Source organism: Zalophus californianus, chromosome 2 (assembly GCF_009762305.2).
Source record: "Zalophus californianus isolate mZalCal1 chromosome 2, mZalCal1.pri.v2, whole genome shotgun sequence".
Classification (NCBI taxonomy): domain Eukaryota; kingdom Metazoa; phylum Chordata; class Mammalia; order Carnivora; family Otariidae; genus Zalophus; species Zalophus californianus.
The window spans coordinates 167,545,663-167,565,756 of record NC_045596.1 but is presented as its reverse complement, the minus strand read 5'-3'; the positions used below and the strand labels follow the sequence as shown (position 1 = coordinate 167,565,756).

General features: G+C 36.0%; 1 protein-coding gene across 1 annotated transcript in view; it reads left to right on the top strand.

Moving 5' to 3' along the window:
- Positions 1–17,447, top strand: part of ADAM9 (ADAM metallopeptidase domain 9) — a 148,153-nt gene extending 130,706 nt beyond the window's left edge. The window contains exons 19-22 of the mRNA XM_027600385.2: positions 3,922–4,063; positions 5,507–5,594; positions 14,092–14,159; positions 16,003–17,447. Of these exons, the coding sequence (XP_027456186.1) occupies positions 3,922–4,063; positions 5,507–5,594; positions 14,092–14,159; positions 16,003–16,096 (392 nt within the window). The 3' untranslated portion in view covers positions 16,097–17,447. The remainder of the gene's footprint in view (positions 1–3,921; positions 4,064–5,506; positions 5,595–14,091; positions 14,160–16,002) is intronic.
- The last annotated feature ends 2,647 nt before the right edge of the window (positions 17,448–20,094 follow it).

Below are 20,094 nucleotides of genomic sequence, written 5' to 3'. Positions count from 1 at the left end.
GGACCCTGGGATCATGACCTGAACTGAAGGAAGATGCCTAACCGACTGAGCCACCCAGGCGCCACCCCCCCTTTTTTTTAAAGATTTTATTTATTTTTTGACAGAGAGAGAGAGAGACAGCGAGAGAGGGAACACAAGCAGGGGGAGTGGGAGAGGGAGAAGTAGGCTTCCCGCAGAGCAGGGAGCCTGATGCGGGGCTCGATCCCAGAACCCTGGGATCATGACCTGAGCCGAAGGCAGACGCTTAACGACTGAGCCACCCAGGTGCCCTGCAGGCACCCTTTTTAAATTGATTTAAATGATAGAAAAGGTCTTTATATTTACCCACATAGTTACCATTTCTGATGCTCTTAATATTTGTGTATAAAATTATATTTCCATCTGGTATCACTGAGTTTTTACTTGAAGGACTTATTTTCACATTTCTTAGAATGTAGGTCTGCCGGTTACTAATACTTTTAGGTTTTGTATATCTTTTTTTTTAAGATTTTATTTATTTATTTGAAAGAGAGAGAGAGAATGAGTGGGGGCGGGGGAAGCGGGGAGCAGAGGGAGAGGGGCAAGCAGACTCCGTGCCCAGCGCAGAGCCCAGACGGGACTCCATCTCATGACCCTGAATCATGACCGGAGCTGAGATCGAGAGTCGGACCCTTGATGGACTGAGTCACCCAGGTGCCCCTAGTTTTTCTATGTCTTAAAAGGTTTTTATTTTGTTTCTTCTTGAAAGATAGGTAACTGGGTAAAGAATTTAAGGGTGACAGTCTGTGTCCTCCCCTACCCCCCACATTTACTTTTTCAAAGATGTTTCCCCATTGTCTTCTGGCTGGCATTACTTTTCCTGAGAAATGGGCCGTCATCTTTTCTTTTTTGGTCTTTTTTTTTTTTTTTAAGTGTCTTTTTTACTCTGGTTGTTTGTAAGATTTTCTCTTTATCTCTGGTTTTTAGTATTTGATTATAATGTGCCTTGGTGTGCTTGGGATTTGTTGGCCTTTTTGAATTTGTGCTTTTATAGTTTCCTTCAAATTTGGGAAGATTGTGGCCATTATTTCTTCAAATATTTTTTCTGTCTTTCTTCTCCTTCAGGACTCCAATTGCATGTATATTTGGCTACCTGGAGTTTTTTCACATCTCCCTGATTTGCTTTTTTTTTTTTTAAATTCTTTATTTTCTGTATTAAATTTTGAATAGTTTCTATTGTTATTCTTCAAGTTCAGTCTTATTCTGTGATGTCTGATCTGCCATTAATTCCATCCAGTGTGTTTTTTATCATAGACATTGTAGGTTTTGTTTCTGTAAGTTCTGTTTTTCATTTTCTTTTTTTTTTTTATAACTTTGATGTCTCTACATAGCATATTTGATCTTTAGCTTCTTGAACATGTGTAATACAGTTAGAGTAACTTCTAGTGTCTTTTTCTACTAATTCTATCATCTGTATCATTTCTTAGTTTTGACTGATTGATTTTTCTCTTCATTTTGGGTCGTATGTTTCTTCTTTGCATGTCCTGTAATTTCTTACCCCCCATTGGATGCCAGAAACTATGAATTTTGCCTTTTTGTATAGTAGATATTCTGGGATTTCTATTGATGAGCTTTATTCTCATGTGCTTTTGTTACTTGGACATAGTTTGATCCTTTTCGGTCTTGCTTTTAAGCTCTGTTAGGCAGGACCTGAACATTTAGTCTAGTGCTGATTTTGCCCCATTACCGAGGCAAAAAGCTTTCTGTTTATTCTACTCAGTGCCATACTGATTATGAAGTTTTCTGCTGTCATTGGTAGGAATAGGCACTCTTCCTCATCTGGTGTGATCTGTGGGGTTTGCTCCCACTAATCCTTTCAGAGGATTCTTTCTCTGGCTTCAGATGGTTTCTTTACATATGTACATAGCTCAGTACCTAGCTGAATATTTGAGAGGAACCCTCTGCAGATCTTTCAAGTTATGTCTGTGTAGCTCTCCCTTCCAATACTTTGGTCAGTGAACTCTAGTTGCCTTGGCTTCCTCAGACAACCAGCTCCATCTCCTCAATTCAAGGAGACCACTGAGTTTTGCTTGGGTTCCCTCACCTCTCATTATGATCTGTTAACTTTCCCTAGGCAGCAAACTGGGACAAGTGTAAGGCTTGCCTTACTTGTCTTCTGTCTCTCAGGGATGGCTTTTCTTTATCTGATGCCCAATGTCTTGAACACTGTTGCTTAATGTATTTTGCCTGGTTTTTTGATTGTTATAGCTCCCAGGATAAATCTGGTCCCTGTTACTCCATCTTGGCTAGAAGTCGAAGTTGAAACTACAGATTTTGATGACCATGTATCATTTCATTGAGTGGGTGTGCCATAACTTGCCTTAGCTGTTTTCTAATTATTTGACATTTAGGTTGTTTCTAAGTTTTTGATATGCCATCAGTAACTTTGTACTGTACATCTTAGTAGTTATGTACTTTTTCCAGTTGAAGGATAAATTGCCAGTAATGAGATTATTAGGTTGAAGGTATAATCCTTTTAATGGTCCTTGACCAAAATTCCAAATGAATTTGTGTTAATGTTACTGACAGTATGAAGGTATCAGTTTCAACATAACCTTGCCAAGTTTGCATGCTTTAATTTAAATTCTGTCTACTCATTAGTAAGTATAAAATGAGAGATCAAGCTGACTTTAATTCTTCCTATTATTTTTCACTGGGTTGAATGTTATTTCATGTAGTTTCATACAAGTTTCAACAGAAATTTCTGGTAGTTTTATAAACTTAAAATTATGTGGACAACTTTATAGCTTATCACTGCTGTTTATACTTACTATATCCTTTCTTTTTCTAAAGAACATGGACTAGATCAAATTAAAGCGAATTAATGAATTTTAAAATTTATAATAAGTCTTAAAACCCAGAAGCCATAAAAAATAAGATTAATAAATTGAACTACCTAAAAATAATAATAAACTTGTGCATGAAGAAAAGCATTGTACCCTAAGGCAAAAGACAAAATAGGGAAAATACTTCTAACTCATATCACAAACAAAGCTAATTTCCTAATATATAAAGAGCTTTTAGAAACTGAGAAGAAAGGAAACAATAGTGCAATAGAAAATAGACTGAGCAGAAAAAAGAAATACAATATTTCCTTACACATGGACAGTTGCTCACCTCATAGTATAAAGAAGAATATAAATTAAAATTATATGAAATACAATTTTTCACCTGTTAGGTTGGCAAAACGCAGAAGTTTGACTCTATGGGTGAGGCTGTGAGGAGTTCTTGTATATTGCTGGCTGGCATGCTAAATTGTAACCACCACTGTGGTGGATAATTTGACACTACTTTAAAAAATGATGAATGCATTTACTCTCTGATATAACAGTTCTACTTCTGCAAAATTATTCTGTACATATACCTGCACCAGTATGATATCCCATAGGTACAAAGTTCTTTATTATCACATTGTTTTAGAATAACAAAAGATTGGAAAAATAAAAGTATCGGTAGGGTATTGGTTAAATAAACTATAGGACGTCTTTGTAATGGAGTTTTGTATACTTGTGTAGAAAATGAGGGGGTCCTCTATGTATGGTTTAGGAAGATGTATAGATAAGTGAAAAAAATGATGTGCTAAATAGTGCTTATGATATGCTAACTTGTGTATAAGAAAAGGTTGGCAATAAAAGTGTACTTTATTTTTTGTTTTTATTTGCATGAAGAAATAGTATAAGATTGTATAAGAAACTAATGAAAGTGGTTGTCTAATGGGAAGGCAAAAATGAGGTAGGCAGGGCTGAGGTATGAGCAAGACTTCTCAACTTATTCAATTTCTGTCAGTTTGACTTTTGAACAATGTGAAAATTAACGTAAAACATTTATAATCACCTACTATGTTTTAGTTAATATGCATTAACTTCTAATTTAATGATCATTAATATAAATTTTTTTCTCTAGAAAAGAATACTGCATTGAGAGATGGACTTCTGGTATTCTTTTTTGCAATTGTTCCGCTTATTGTACTTGCTGCTTTTGTCTTCATCAAGAGAGATCAACTGTGGAAAAGCTACTTCCGAAAGAAGAGATCACAAACATATGAGTACTTAGATTTTTTTCTTTTAAATTCATATTAAATAATTTAAAGTAATTATTAATGATGATAGTCATATCATAGGGGTTGGTTTAAAAATAGGGTTCTAAGAGTTAGCTGGGATCAAAGGGCAGTGGTGACTCAGCCACCTCTAACAATGGTGAGGGAAAGGATTATAAGCTACTGAAAATAGCCCTAAGGTTCATCTTGTTTGACATTGATTTCTGGTACTGGGGTAAATATAATTTTGGGCTACAATTTTTTAATTGCACTTCTTAGTTCGAGATTAAAATATGAGATAAAGATAAAAAACGTAAATGTCAAAATTGTCTTCCATGTCTGTTTGAAGTATCAGTTTCAGAGAATGTTTCAAATATTGAAAGTATATTTTGTGAATTACAAGTTTTTAAGAAATAAGTTTTGGTGGAAGGAAGGGCTGTCAAAATTCAGACACTTGACATTTCTGGTCTATGTGTTGGACTCTTGTACGACTGTCTCTCAACTATCACTTCTAACATGTTGGCATTAGAATACAACATATATTAGCATAGCCTTGTAATCAGATCCTAAGTTCAAGTTTCAGTTTGCCATTTGCTAGAATTATGAACTGGAATAATAAATAGAACTCTTTGAGCTTTGGTTTACTTCCTCTGAAATAGGAATAATATTACCTGTCTCTTAGGGTTGATGTGAAGATTAAATGGGACATATTAACAAATAAAATCCATAGCACATTGCTGGCACATTGTAATTACTTAAAAACTCATTTTTATTATGATGAAAAACTAGTTTATTATGATAGTGATTTCTTACTTAGTATATAATATTTTGCTAGGGTATCCTGATGTTAGCTTTACTTTTTAACATATTCTAAAACAGAGTTATCTTCCTATTCTTTCTTTCTCTTACTTCCTATCATACTCAAACCAACCAATCCATAGATAATTCTCCAGTCTGCCTCTCTGAAATTTTAGTTCCATACCCATAGTTCTCTCCTATACATGTCTACTGAGCTGACATGCTGTCACCTCAGCATGTCTAAAATTTAGTTGCCATCTTTCCATCCAGCTTCTTTGCTCCTCTTGGGCTTCCTAATTTTTAGAATGACTACTTCATGTTTTGTGTATTCAGCCTTAGAATATTTATTTACTCTTTGATTTGAGGAAGACCTGAGGAGAAAAGTTTGGAAACAAACACTGGCCTAATTGGTTCCTTAGAATTTCAGGTTATTTAATTGTAAAATGGGGTTAATGAAACTTTCTAGTACTGTAAAGATGAAAAATATGTGAAGGCTGTTAAAAATGCCATAAAGATTTTAGCTGTTATTGTGACCATCATTACCACCACTATGAACATCATTATTTTATATCTCAGAAAATGCAATGCATGTGTAACATGTCATGTAGCAACGATCTAATCTTACCTTAGCTCAAAAGTAATCGTCTCTTTCAGATCAGATGGCAAAAACCAAGCAAAAGCTTCTAGACAGCCAGTGAGTGTTCCTCGACATGCTTCTTCAGTGACTCCTCCCAGAGAAGTTGTAAGTTTAAAACAAAAAACTTTTTATTATATTATGGTATCACATTGCTAAAAATTTCAAAAATAATTGTTACATGGATATAGAAATAAGCATAGATGATTTCTTAAGAATTTAAGAGTGTGAAAACAATACCAGTAGGGTCCCTGGCTCAGAAGAGTCGGGAGAAAGTATCTAGACATTAAGAAGGCTTTGCCCTGAAACCAAGATTGGGAAATGACATGGGATCTCTGCTGTCACTACTTTTTTCTATGTCTGCTCTCTTTCTGTTTTCAATGCCTGGCTTCCCTAGGGTGTGTGGCCAAAGACCTGGCGCTGAGCTCCTGGAACAGGCCTAATTGTCTCAGCAATGGGACTAGTAATCACTGTTCCTTTGAGTGTATTAGGGAGTACTGGGATAATAATATCCTTTTTTTCTTTTTCTGTATGCATGTATCCCTAAGAAATAATAATATTACTTTAGATGTTTTTAAACTTTATATATGTTTTGTTTGCTATTTCATGCATCTATCTGCAAACTGCTTTTTCCTTTAACATTGTTTTGTGCTTTAGCCCTCTTAATATCTGTAGCCCTCATTCATTCGTTTTCACTTTTGATGTTACGTTACTTAAATACCACGCCATTTTAAAATCCATTTTTCTATTAGCAGATTCCAATTTTTTGTAACTACGAACAAGGCTGAGATGAACGGTTTATATATATCTTCTCATGCACATGTGTGAGTTCTAGGACTGCATTGTCTAATACAGTAGTTACTATCACATGTGGCTATTTAAATTTCATTTTAAATTAAATGAAATTAAGAATTCCATTCCTCATTCACATTTTAAATGCTCAGTAAATCACATGTGGCCACTGACTACCGTATTGAAAAGCATAGATAGAGAATATTTCCATCAATGCAGAAAATTTTATTAGAGAGCACTGATCTAGGGGCAGGTAGGAATTAAAATGCTGGGCTGAAAGATATGTAACTATTTATTAGAAATTGCCAAATTCATTTCCAAAGAGGTTACACCATTGGGTGATTGTATCATCAATGGTATATGTGCATTCCTGTTAATCTACATCCTTGTAAACACTTGATATTGTCAGACTTTTAAAGTCTTTCCAATTATGTGGAGTTAAAGTCATTAGATATCCTTCCTCATGTTTTATTACAGATGAGTATGTGTGTGTGTGTGTGTGTGTGTGTGTGTGTGTGTGTGTGTGTATATATATATATATATATATATAATCTCCCTATTCTCCCTTTTCCTTTTTAAAAAAGAAACAAAAAATTGTTATGCTATTTCCCCCCTTAAACATATATGTTGGAGAATTTTCCATAACACTACATATGCAGGGTGCTCACACATACAAGTTAGAAATTACATATGTGTTCTTCATCCTTGATATATTTTTTCCTTTTTTAATTGTGTAAAATAAATATATCCTAAAATTTGCCATTTTAACCATTTTTGAATATACAATTCAGTGACATTAATTATATTCACAATATTGTGCAATTATCACCACTATTCCTGAACCTTTTCATCAGAAACTCTGTACCCAAAGCAATAACTCCCACTTCCCACCCCCCCCTTACTCCTATCAACCACTATTCTACTTTTTTTTAATTGAGATGTAATTGACATACATTTATTAGTTTTGGGTGTTCAACATAATGATTCAATATTTGTATATATTGTGAAATGATCGATCACCACAAAAAGTCTAGTTAATATCCATTAGCCCACATAATTTTACTATCCTTGTGATGAGAACTTTTGAGATCTATTCTCTTAGCAATTTTTAAATATACAGTACAATATTATTAACTATAGTCACCATGCTGTGTACATTACATTTCCATGACTTACTTATTTTGTAACTGGAAGTTTGTACCTTTTGACCCCCTTCACCCAATGTCACCCCATCCCCCACTCCCACCTCTGGCAACCACCAATCTGTTCTCTGTATGTATGAGTTATTTTTTTTTTTAAGATTCTACATATAAGCGAGGTCATATAGTATTTGTCTTTCTGTTTGACTTACTTCACTAGTATATTGCCCTCAAGGTTGATCCATGTTGTTGAAAATGGCAAGATTTCCGTCTTTTTTATGGCTGAATAGTATTTTATTATATATATACGCAGCACATTCTCTTTATCCATTCGTCCATCAGCAGAAACTTAGGTTGCTTCTATGTCTTGGCTATTGTAAATAATGTAGCAGTGAACATGGGGGTGCAGATATCTTTTGGAGTTAGTGTTTTTGTTTTCTTTGGATAAATACCCAGAAGTGGAATTAGTAGATTGTATGGTGTTTCTATTTTTTAGTCAGATTGTTACTTTGTTATTGAGTTGTATGAGTTCTTTATATATTTTAGATATTAACCCATTGTTAGATAAATGATTTGCAAATATTTTCTCCCATTTAGTAGGTTGCCCTTTCATTTTGTTAATGGTCCTCTTTGCTGTGCAGAAGTTTTTTAGTTTGACATTGTCTCACTTGTTTATTTCTGCTTTTGGTATGAAATCCAGAAAATCGTCTCCAAGACCCATGTCACTGCCTATGTTCTCTTTTCAGAGCTTTGTCTTAAATTCAGATCTTTAAGCCATTTTGAGTTAATGTTTATGTATGATGTAAGGTAGTGGTCCAGTTTCATTCTTTTGCATGTGGCTCTCCCATTTTCTCAGTACAATTTATTGAAGAGACTGTTCTTTTCCCATGGTATATTCTTGGCTCCTTTGTTGTGAATTAACTGATCAAATATGTGTGGGTTTATTTCTGGGCTCTCTTTTCTGTTGCATCACCCTGTGTGTCTGTTTTTCTGCTAATGCCATACTATTTTGATTACTGTAGTTTTGTAATATAGTTTGAAATCAGGAAGTGTGATGCCTCCTGCATTGTTTTTCTTTCTCGAGATTGCTTTGACTGTGCAGGGTCTTTTTCTACTTTCTATGAATTTGCCTATTCTAGGTACCTCTTGCCAGTGGAATAATGAAATATTTGTTCTTTTGTGTGTCTGACTTATTTCATATAGCAGTGTCTTCAAGGTTCATCCCTACAGTAGTGTGAAAACTTTCTTTTTATGGCTTCCATATTACATAATTACATATTTATGTATATACAACATTTTGCTTATTCATTCTTCTATTAATGGGCACTTGGGTTGTTTCTATCTATTGGCTAATGTGAATAGTGTTGCCATGAGTACGTATGTACATGTACTTGTTTGAGTACCTATTTTCTTTTTTGAGCACCTGTTTTTCTGTTCTTTTGGGTGTATACCTAAGACTGGAATTGATATGTTATATTGTTATTCTGTATTTAACTTTTTGAGGAACCACCAGATGATTTCCACAGTGGCTACACCATTTTACATTTCTACCATGAGTGTTCTGATTTCTTCCCATCTTTGTCAACACTTGTTAATTTTCTGTTTTTGCTTTGCTTTTTAAATTTTAATTATAGCCATCCTAGTGGATGTTGAGTGGTTCCTTGTTGTGGTTTTGATTTGCATTTCTCTAATGATTAGTGATGTTGAGTATCTTTTCATGTGCTTATTAGCCATTTGTATCTCTGGTCTGGAGAAATGTGTATTCAAGTCCATTGCTCATTTTTTTAATTGGGTTGCTTGTCTTTTTGTTGTTGAATTGTAGGTTTTTATATATTCTGGGTATTAACACTTTATCAGATATATGATTTGTAGATATTTTCTTCCATTCTATAAGTTGTCTTTTCATTTTGTTGATAATGTCCTTTGATGCACAAGATTTTTTTAATTTTTATGAAGTCCACTTTATCTGTTTTTTCTTTTGTTGCTTATGCTTTTGATGTCATCTCTAACAATCCATTGTCAAATCCAAGGACATGAAGATTTACTTGTATGTTTTAAAAGTTTTATGATTTTAGTTCTTATGTTTAGGTCTTTGATCCATTTTGAGTAATTTTTGTATATGGTATGAAATACGGGTTCAATTTCTTTCTTTTGCATGTAGAAATCCACTTGTCCTGGCCTTATTTGTTGAAGAGACTGTTCTTTCTTCATCGAATGGACTTAGAACCTTGTGGAAAATCAGTTGGCCATAGATGTATAGGTTTATTTCTATTCTCTCAATTTTATTCATTTGGGCTCTATTTCCATCCTTATGGCAGCTCTACACTATTTTGATTGTTGTGGGGTTGTAATGAGTTTTGACATTGCAAAGTGTGAGTCCACCAACTTTTTCTTCTTTTTCAAGATTGCTTTGTTATTTAAGGCCCCTTTGATTCCATATGATTTGAGAATCTACTTTTCCATTTCTGCAAAAAAGGCTGTTGGAATTTTGATAGGGGTTGTGTTGAATCTACAGATCACTTTGGGTTTTATTGACATATCCTGACTGTACTGAGTCTTTGAATCCATGAACACTAGTTGTATTTCCATTTATTTAGATCTACTTTAATTTCTTTCAGCAATGTTTTGTAATTTTCAGTATACAAGTCTTTGACCTTCTTCGTTAAGTTTATTCCTAGGTGTTTTATTCTTTTGGATGCTATTGTAAATGGAACTGCTTTCTTAATTTCCTTTTTGGATTTTTCATTGTTGGTGTATAGAAGCTAAACCAATTTTTGCATGTTCATGTTACATCCTGCATCTCTGCTGAATTCATTTGTTAGCTTTAGTAGCTTTCTTGTGGACCCTTTGGGATTTTTTGTTTATATAGGATCGTGTTATCAGTGAGTGGAGGTAGTTGTACTTCTTTCCAAATTGGATGTCTTTTCTTTTCTTTTCTTCTCCTGTTTATCTGGCTAGATCTTCCAGTAATATGTTGCATAGCAGTGGTAAAAGCAAGCATCCTTGTGTTCCTGATTTTGAGGTCAGTTTCCTTGGCATATTTAAATATTTCCCCATGTTCTTCCAGTGACATCTTTCATGTTGATAATGAGAAGTCCTTAAAACAGTTCCTGATAGCTATTTTTAAAAGGTTTTTGGCTGTCGGTAGTTAGAATCCTTATGTATGAGATTGGGAAAGACCATCTCTCATCTCAAATCCATTTTTAAAATATTAATACAGCAATATCAGCTTTTATTTTTTTTTAAGATTTTATTTATTTATTTGTCAGAGAGAGAGACAGAGCACGTGCAGGGAGCGAGGCAGGCAGAGGGAGAAGCAGGCTCCCCGCTGAGCAAGGAGCCCGATGTGGGACTCCATCCCAGGACCTTGGGATCATGACCTGAGCCAAAGGCAGACGCTTAACCCACTGAGCCACCCAGGCATCCCCAGCTTTTTCTTTTTGTTTAATATTTACTTTATGTCTTTTTACATGCAACTTTTCTTTGTCTTTATGTTGTCTCTTATAAACAGAATATCTTATTTAAAAAATTTTTAAAAAATATTTGTCTTTTAACTGGAGACTTTATGTTGAGTGCAATTATTAATATAGTTTTTCTACCATATTATTTTTATAATCTCTTTGTTTTCCTGTTTCTTCTGTTTTCTTCCCACACCACAAAGCCTCTTCTATTTTTTTGGACTGATTTAGTTTCCTCCTTGCCCCATTTCATTTTTCTCCTCTGCTTGTCTTTAGATACATTGTTAGATAAATTAGATTCAAATCCATTGGTTATTTATGATAGTTTCTTGTAGCTTCATTATGTTTTTAAAAACACTCATTTCCTTAAACATAAAAAATACCTACATTTTGTGCTTTATCTGATCATTTTAATATGTGCAGTCTTGGTTCTGTGGTTTGTTATTTCTACTGATTCTTGCAGTGGCTTGTTTGCTAGTGTGCTTTGTGATACTGATTGTAAATTGACATTCTTCTGAATTTTATATGAGAGAAGTATTTCAGTCTTGAATTATAGTGAGTTCCTGCAGAGAGAGTGTGTATTTCCCTTGGCCACGTGTTTGAGGGCATGGTCAATCTTCCGTGCCTTTATTTTTTATTATTATTATTTTTTTATTTTTTTTATTAAGATTTTATTTATTTGACAGAGAGAAACACAGCAAGAGAGGGAACACAAGCAGAGGAAGTGGGGGGAGAGGGAGAAGCAGGCTTCCTGCCGAGCAGGGAGCCTGATGTGGGGGCTCGATCCCAGGATCCCGGGATCATGACCTGAGCCAAAGGCAGATGCTTAATGACTGAGCCACCCAGGCGCCCCTCTGTGCCTTTAAATTAAAATTTTTGTTGGTGTTTTTTTGGGCCACACAAGTGTTATGAACTCTGCCCCCCCCAAACCTTTGTGAGGATGAGTGTATGGTTAGAAATTCCCCAGGGAGATGATTTTCTTTTATTCCCCTTATACCAGTACCAAGGTCTATTTAGGCAAGTTTCTCCACTGTTCCTTGGGATAGGTGTTTCTTTAGTGAGTTAATCCAGTGAGGATATTGCCCTTCAGGGGCCTAAGCTTTATATTAGGTCTTATATCCAGCATTCCATCCAATTCCATCCAATTCTAGGTCTATATACTACCTGAAAACATACAATGTAGCCCACCAGGGATGGAAGATATTCATAGGACAAACGCTGTTACATATCTGGACTCTTTCATACTTTCTTATTGTTTTTTGGTCTTTAAGATGTTTCTTACTCCCTAGTAACTCATTCAAGCATTAAAAAAAAAATACCTGGGGCGCATGGGTGGCTTAGTCAGCTAAGCATCTGCCTTCGGCTCAGGTCATGATCCTGGGGTCCTGGGATTGAGCCCCACGTCGGGCTCCTTGCTCAGCGGGGAGCCTGCCTCTCCCTCTCCCCTCTGCCTGCTGTTCCCCCTGCTTGTGCTCTCTGTCTGTGTCAAATCAATAAATAAAATCTTTAAAAAAAATAAAAAAAAATACCTGTTAATATTTTAACCAGCATTTTAGTGCTCTGTACTTGGAACATTTTAGTCCATTGTTTGTGAGGAACAAGCATGTATCCCATGCTTTTAATAACTGTATACCAGTCCATCTTTTGGATTTATCACAAATTTAAAAAACCAGTTGTTTCAAATCTTGTTACCACAGAAAAATGCAGCATCAAGGATCCTTCTATATACATCTTTGCATACATGTAAAAGTATATGTCAGATAAATTCCAAGAAGTAGAGTTTAACTACCCTCTTAAAGCGCTGCTTCCATGGGTTGGTGGAAAGGGAATGAGACGTTTTCTTGTGTCCCTTCTCCATTTAACAGTATAAGCAAATATTCTTTGGGGCAAAAAAAAGACTGCCTGTTCTACAGCAGGACCCAGAGAATGGTCAAGCTCTTCTCCAACACCGTGCATATTTTTTTTTTTTTTGAGATAGCATGCAAGCATGGGGAGGGGCAGAGAGAGAATTTTAAGTAGACTTCACGCCCAGCACTTAAACTCATGACCCTGAAATCAAGAGTTGGATGCTTAACCGTAATTACATCTGATCTTCCCTAACTTTTCCTAATGTAATGTGATATGTGAAAAATATTCTTACTTTTACTTTCTTATTTATTATGGACTCTCACTTCATTATAAAACTTCTTTCAACTATCTTGTCAAGGAAGGAATATCATGAATCCCCAAATTAAGGGTTGTAAATTAGGAGTATTTACAATACTAGTTAGATACCGAACAAGTTTGGCAATATATTTTTGGAAGATTTTATTTAAAATATGTTGATAGGGGGTGCCTGGGTGGCTCAGTCAGTTAAGCGTCTGCCTTTGGCTCAGGTCATGATCCTGGGGTCCTGGGATCGAGTCCTGCATTGGGCTTCTTGCGCAGTGGGAAGCCTGCTGCTTCTTCTCCCTCTGCCTGCCGTTCCCTTGCTTGTACTCACTCTTTCACTATCTCTCACTCTTTGTCAAATAAATAAATAAAACCTTAAAAAAAATATGTTGGGACACCTGGGTGGCTCAGTTCATTAAACAGCTGCCTTCGGCTCAGGTCGTGATCCCAGAGTCCTGGGATCGAGTCCTGCATCGGGCTCCCTGCTCTGCGGGAAGCCTGCTTCTCCCTCTCCCTCTGCTGCTCCCCCTGCTTGTGCACTCTCTCTCTCTCTGACAAATAAATAAATAAAATCTTTAAAAAAAATATGTTGATGGGGCACCTGGGTGGCTCAGTCAGTTGAGCGTATGGCTCTTGGTTTCAGCTCAGGTCATGATCTCAGGGTCGGGGGATTGAACCCCACACTGGGCTCTGTGCTCCGCATGGAACCTGCTTGAGATTCTCTCCCTCTCTCTCTGCACCTCCCCACTGCATGCTCTCTCTCTCTAAAATAAATAAATAAATCTTTAAAAAATATATATATATTGGTATAGGAAATAAGTTACCTTTTAACTAATGTAGTTGATTAGAACCAAGATTATAATAGTATTATTGAATTAAAAAAATATAGCCTTAAAAGAATTAAGTATTCCACATTCAGTGGCAAAGATATGTTGAATAAGCAAACTGTTTTTAAATGTCAGCATTGTAAATATCTAGTCACTGATTTAAAATATATTGATTACTGTCTGTATAGAAAACATATTTATGAGTGCATTGTGGTAATAACTGTTTTTTCCTTTTTAGCCTATATATGCAAACAGAATTCCGGTACCAACTTACGCAGCCAAGCAGCCTCAGCAGTTCCCATCAAGGTCTGAAGTGAATTCACTTAGATTACTTAACCAGAGTAAAACCCAGGGTTAATGTCTAAGAACTGCTCCCTTGTATTTAATTTAGCACAGAGTATTTCTTGCCAGCAGTTTAGATGGAACACAATTTTTAGAAAAGCTTTTAAGAACTTTTTATGTAACTTTTGTCATATTAGTGCAGTGTCAACATGCAAGTTTAAAGAAGACTGGGGCACCTGGGTGGCTCAGTCGTTAAGCATCTCCCTTCGGCTCAGGTCGTGATCCTGGGATCCTGGGATCAAGCCCCGCGTCGGGCTCCCTGCTCGGCGGGAGGCCTGCTTTTCCCTCTCCCACACCCCCTGCTTGTGTTCCCTCTCTCGCTGTGGCTCTCTGTCAAATAAATAAATAAAATCTTTAAAAAAAATTTTTTTAAGTCTGAGCAAGACAAGCAAATGGTGCTGCAGCCTTCGGTGTATGTAAGATTCAGAAGCAAGGGCCTTTAAAATACCCAGCAATGGCAAACCAGATGGGTAAGACCAGCCTTTCTATTAGGAACAGCTAGAGAAGCTAGACAAGGTAAGGAAATACGTGTTTGAAGGCCTGAGTGAACTATCAAGGAAACGAGGAGGAAGTGTGGGGCCCAGGAGAGAAAGGCAGTCCAGACATAATCCCAGCTTTTGGGGTTCACTTTTCTGTCCTGGCCATGTCTCCCAATTCTTACTGTGAGAACTAAGAGGCTAGGAAGCTGAGGAGAGCTTGCAATAAATTCACAGGGCTGAGGGGCAACTGGAGCCCAGCGAAGCAGGAGGTACCCTAGCAGTCCTCCCAGGCGCTGTGTTGGGCCCTAGCAATAAGGATAAACTAGATCCTTAACTTATTTCTACAATTTTTTATGTTTGGCCCCAGTCAAAAGAGCAGACGTACAAGAAAAGAAAATGTGACTAAAACAAGAAAAACCACAGATGATAGAGACAAACTCAGAGGGTATTACCCAGTGAGGAGCATCATCAGCCATAGACTTTAAAATGACTAATGATTATGTCATTGAACTAATAGTTAAGATTGAGACTTTTCAGCACAGAACTACAAACTTTAATAAAAGAGTCATATGGAAGTTCTAAAACTGAAAAACACAAGCACTGAAATCTTTCAGTTCTCAATGGATGGACTTAAAATCAGCAAGGAAGAACACTGATTACGATATTTTGCAACATATAAAGTGCATCTTACCCCTCCCACCCCCAAAAGTCCTTCAGATTGCAACTGAATTGCAACACTAAGGAGTGTCCTCCTCTATAATGTTTATTATATAATAAGAGTGCGTGGAAATCCAGCTGCGCATCAAGAGAGGAATATATGAATTGTGAGACAGATACTCACCAGGTCATGTTCTGCTGTGTTATTGGAGTAGAGGAATACTAGAATTGGATGGAGAGGGTGAGGAAGGGTATAGAGGTGAAGAACAGGTATAGAAAAATCATAGCAGGTTTGGTTCTCAGAGTGGGTGTTAGTTTTGAATGAGTTGGAATTTCAGCTTTATTTATGTAAACGGAGCTAGTGACCTCACTTGTCTTTTACAATTTGTCTTTTCAATTTCATGTGTTATTCCTTTTAAAAATACATAAACTGGAACCTTCATATAATATTTTTGATTATAGAATAGCATTACTTTTTGGTAGTTACTCCATTTTAGACGCTGATTGCATCCTGTAACCATTGCATATAAGATGAATAATAATCTCAGCATATAATGTACTCTTAAGAATTGTCAGCAATGTTAAAGATGGTGTTACATTGGGCTTTTAATGACGTAGTATTATTTTATTCAGTTGAAACACATGATTAACTGTCTTTTTTCCCCTCACAGGCCACCTCCACCACAACCGAAAGTATCATCTCAGGGAAATTTAATTCCTGCTCGTCCTGCACCTGCACCTCCTTTATATAGTTCCCTCACTTGATTTTTTTTTTTTCACCTTTACTTTTGCAGACATCTTCAGGGAACTGAGCTAATCCTTTTTTTTTCCTGATATTTTCTTGAAAAGCCTTTCTTCCTGCTGCAACTATGAATGAAAACGAAATACCATAAAACAAACTTTGCTAACACAGAAAAACAGAAATTGAGTAGTGGGAATTGAGAAATATAAGAAATGCAGTAAAGCCAGGGCATTTAGAATAACATTTCCATTTCCATCACTGAATAAGTCTTATTCAGTCATTCTGTGAGGTTAATGCACCAAACATGGATTGTGTTATTTTAAACATGGTATTGTAATGATTCTTAAATTAAGTTTTGTCATTAAGTGCTTAAATGACAAATTTTGACCTTAGTTGCCATTAATGTAGTTTCTGGTTGAACTTGTGATTATCTAATACCTGTGAAAACTAATTAGCTGTCTGTAATATCTAATGTTTTTCATCTTGCATGGACTAATAATCATCATATGCTAGAATCTTGTCTCTCTCATTCACTACACAAATAAAGGAATATTCTTTCTTCAGAAGAATGCGCAAAATCCACAATTTAGATATCATCTTATTTTGAGAGTACAAAGTATACTAAAAGTGTGTATGTGTGTATTCACACACAGTTATTGTCTTCCGTTTTTATGATCATTCTGTGGATAAATGATTCCATGGATTCTAGGGATAGTAGAGTCTATGGGTCTATCTATGGATAATGAATATTAGAAAAATTAATTTAATAATAGAATTTCTATTACGAATCATGTTAAAGCATGGCATTCTTTTACAATAGCATTATTTTAAATAAATTAAACTTTAAGGTACGGAGTATTTAATAGAACTAATCAGATATGCTGTTGATACCTGGCTCTAACAAAGCAGGAGCTCTTATAATATCTTCAATCAAATTGAGATATCATAAAACCACTTGAGAATTTCATGAGCACTTTAAGTTTGAAATCTGAAACTTCAAAGCTTGCTATTAATATAATTTAGAATGTTTACATTTACTAAGGTGTGCTGGATCATGTCTCTGTTGTAACTAATGTTTTCAAAGAAATTAGGCTGGAGAAAAGAAGTTAGAAAAGGTTTTTCTTAGTAAAAGCAAAAAAACTAGTGAGGTGTGTAGGAGCTATTATTCCATCTGTGGAAAAAATGAATTTTTACTTCGGAAAAAATGATATGGATGGTGAAATTTTAAACACTCAAAATTTTCATAACCTTTCATAATAAAATTTAATAATAGGTTTATTAACTGAATTTCATTAGTTTTTCAAAAAATTTTTGTTTGTGTATATATACATATACAAATATAACATTTGCAATAAATAAAAGACTTGAAATTCTGTTTTGTGTCGCCCAGTAACTTCCTAAATATCCAGCTTTTTATAACCTTATTATTTAAAACATACTAGTTTTAGATAAAACCACTAGTCAAACTTTTACAGATATTATCTTACTAATTTTCAGACTTCTGCCGAATTGTGCACAGTGGCTTTTTTGTTATTAAAGGAAAACAGATTAGTTTTGAAGAAGACAGATATTTCAGTTCTTTGAAGATGATATATTATTTTAACAATCTGGTATATATTAAAAATTCCATATAGGATGTGGGTGTACAAATACTCAGGGGCCAGGCAGTCCATAAAAAGGACAGTAGGATATAGAAATATTGGGAAAATTTGTACTTCAGTGTATGCATTGTCTGGAGTTTATAGACTCTAGAAGAGAACTCACCTTTCCTGGCTACAGGATTCTATAGGAGCTATTTTACAATAGTAAAATAGTTTTATCACTGTAGATAACTGATAGCAATGTGTCCATAGACATGAAAATTCTGCCCAGCAGAGGTTCAGCTGACATCCCTCCCTTTTTTGCCTCCAATGGCACATTTATTTCAATATTCCTGATCTTTGGATTCTCCTTTGAACTGGCTGTAATACCTCAACACTTTACTCATTAATGAAGTAAACACAGTCGTTAATGTGTGTTCCTTTTAAAAAAAAGTGTAAACAATCCCAAATGATGATTCTTCATTTCAGTTTAAATCTCTGAATGAATTCATATAAGACTAAAATGTTTGTGTCTTTCTCTCATATAGTCTCAATTTTTGCAACTGTGATTTGTATCACTGAAATCTTGGTAATATTTTAACTATATAACCTAAAACTTTCTCAGAATTCGATAAATCCTTGGATTTTTGAATATTTGGAAAGTTTTTCTAAAAGACTTTGATCAGTCTGAACTTACCTTTGTTTATATTTTTTTTGCATGTTTTATATGCTTTTCACTTAGGTTTTCCTTGATTTATTCTGGATTGCTGTTAAAAATTGTAAAATTTCTTGGCCATAGATGTCACTTCAAAATTTGCAAATATTAAAGGGCTTCTTTGCCATCTGCTAAAGACATTTTAATAATTAGATCAATTATATGTAACTTTGATATCACTGTTTGACTATATGTTCACAAAATTACCTTGCTCAGGGTATTGCATTTTCCCTTTCTCTCAAGCAGATGCCTGGGTCTCTAACCATATAGTTAAGCACAGTCCAGGTTTTCAAACCACAAATCAGATTTTATTAAATTCCATAAATGTTTACTGAAACTCTACCATCTTGCAGGTATCATTAGGCAGTGTGATATATAAGTTCTGGATGGTACATCTAACTCCTGTTATGGAGAGAACTAAATACACAAGAGTAATATAAAGTCTGCTTAAAGGTTGAAGAAGAGAAACAATAAATAAACCAGGATTTCATTCAAAATACTTCCCACTAATTTACAAGTCTAAGTACTTACTGTAGTTGTTTTCCTAATACTATGAAGCAAGATGAAACCAGCTTTTGGCTCAACTCCTGCTTAGAAACTGTTCGTCTAGCATTGGCTGTTCTATTGGGATACAAGCTGGGTGTAGATTTTTGTTGCCTTGTTCTTGCTCATGCTAATCCTTTTTAGGTTTAGATGGTCCTGTTGAAATCCTCTGCATCGGTAAAATCGCATCTCAACTGTCAGTTTAGATGTGGTGATTCCCTAAGTGAGCTTTTCTGTGTTCCCACCCAGCCTTTCAGTTTGTGCGTCTGCCTTTCTGTTAATTAGTATGATCGATTAATTCATTCTTTGGGATTTCAAAAGATTTAAAAGGTAGTGCATATAGGTGGAGACTGGAGGTGAGGCCGAGAGGGAGGAGGCATTGCAGTCCCAGGGAATAAGGCAATGTCTATTCAGAAAGACCGGAAGTCAGAGTGGCCAAAGGATTTCGGATAGGAGAAAATGGGTGGCAGCTTGGGCTTGGAAGTTAGAAAATTTTTCTGCTGGAACATACGTACTGGAATTCTGGGTAAGAATCTTCTCCATCTCACTCACTACATAAATGAATAAGTATTCACTGTACTGAGAAGGTATTGAACAAGAGAATGGTATCACATGAATTCTAGCCAAGGGCTTGTGAAGAACCAGACTGATTGGAGGAAAAGTAGACACAACCGGATTACTCAGTGCATTTGAGCAGTAGGTATGGGGGGGTGGGGACAAAACCCACGGCAGACTCTTTTCAAAGATATCAAAATCTCACTTTTCCTCTTTTTGGAATCTTTTTCACACATCTGGCTACTTATTTTTATTTTTAGAAGCCCAGCTTTAGTAAATAATGAGTGTGTGCGTGCATATAGTTTTAAATTCATGAAGTATTGCACGACCGTCTTTTAAAACATCTGGAAGTATGTGCTACAAAACAGCCTACAATAAATGCGTTAGTTCTTTCAGGTCCGTCAACACGAAAGGTTGGTGGGGGACCGCAACTGCCACGGCACGGGTGGCTAGATAACCCCACCTGAGCCGCGGGCTCTCGGTCGGGCACGCGGGATTTAGGCTGGGGGCAAGGTGGGCGCATGCTGCCGGCGACTAGCATTCGGGGAGCAGCCTAGCTGGCGCGCCCCTGGGCACAGCGGCCTCGCGAGACCGCCGCCCCACGCGCGCGCGCGGGTGAGCGGCGGCC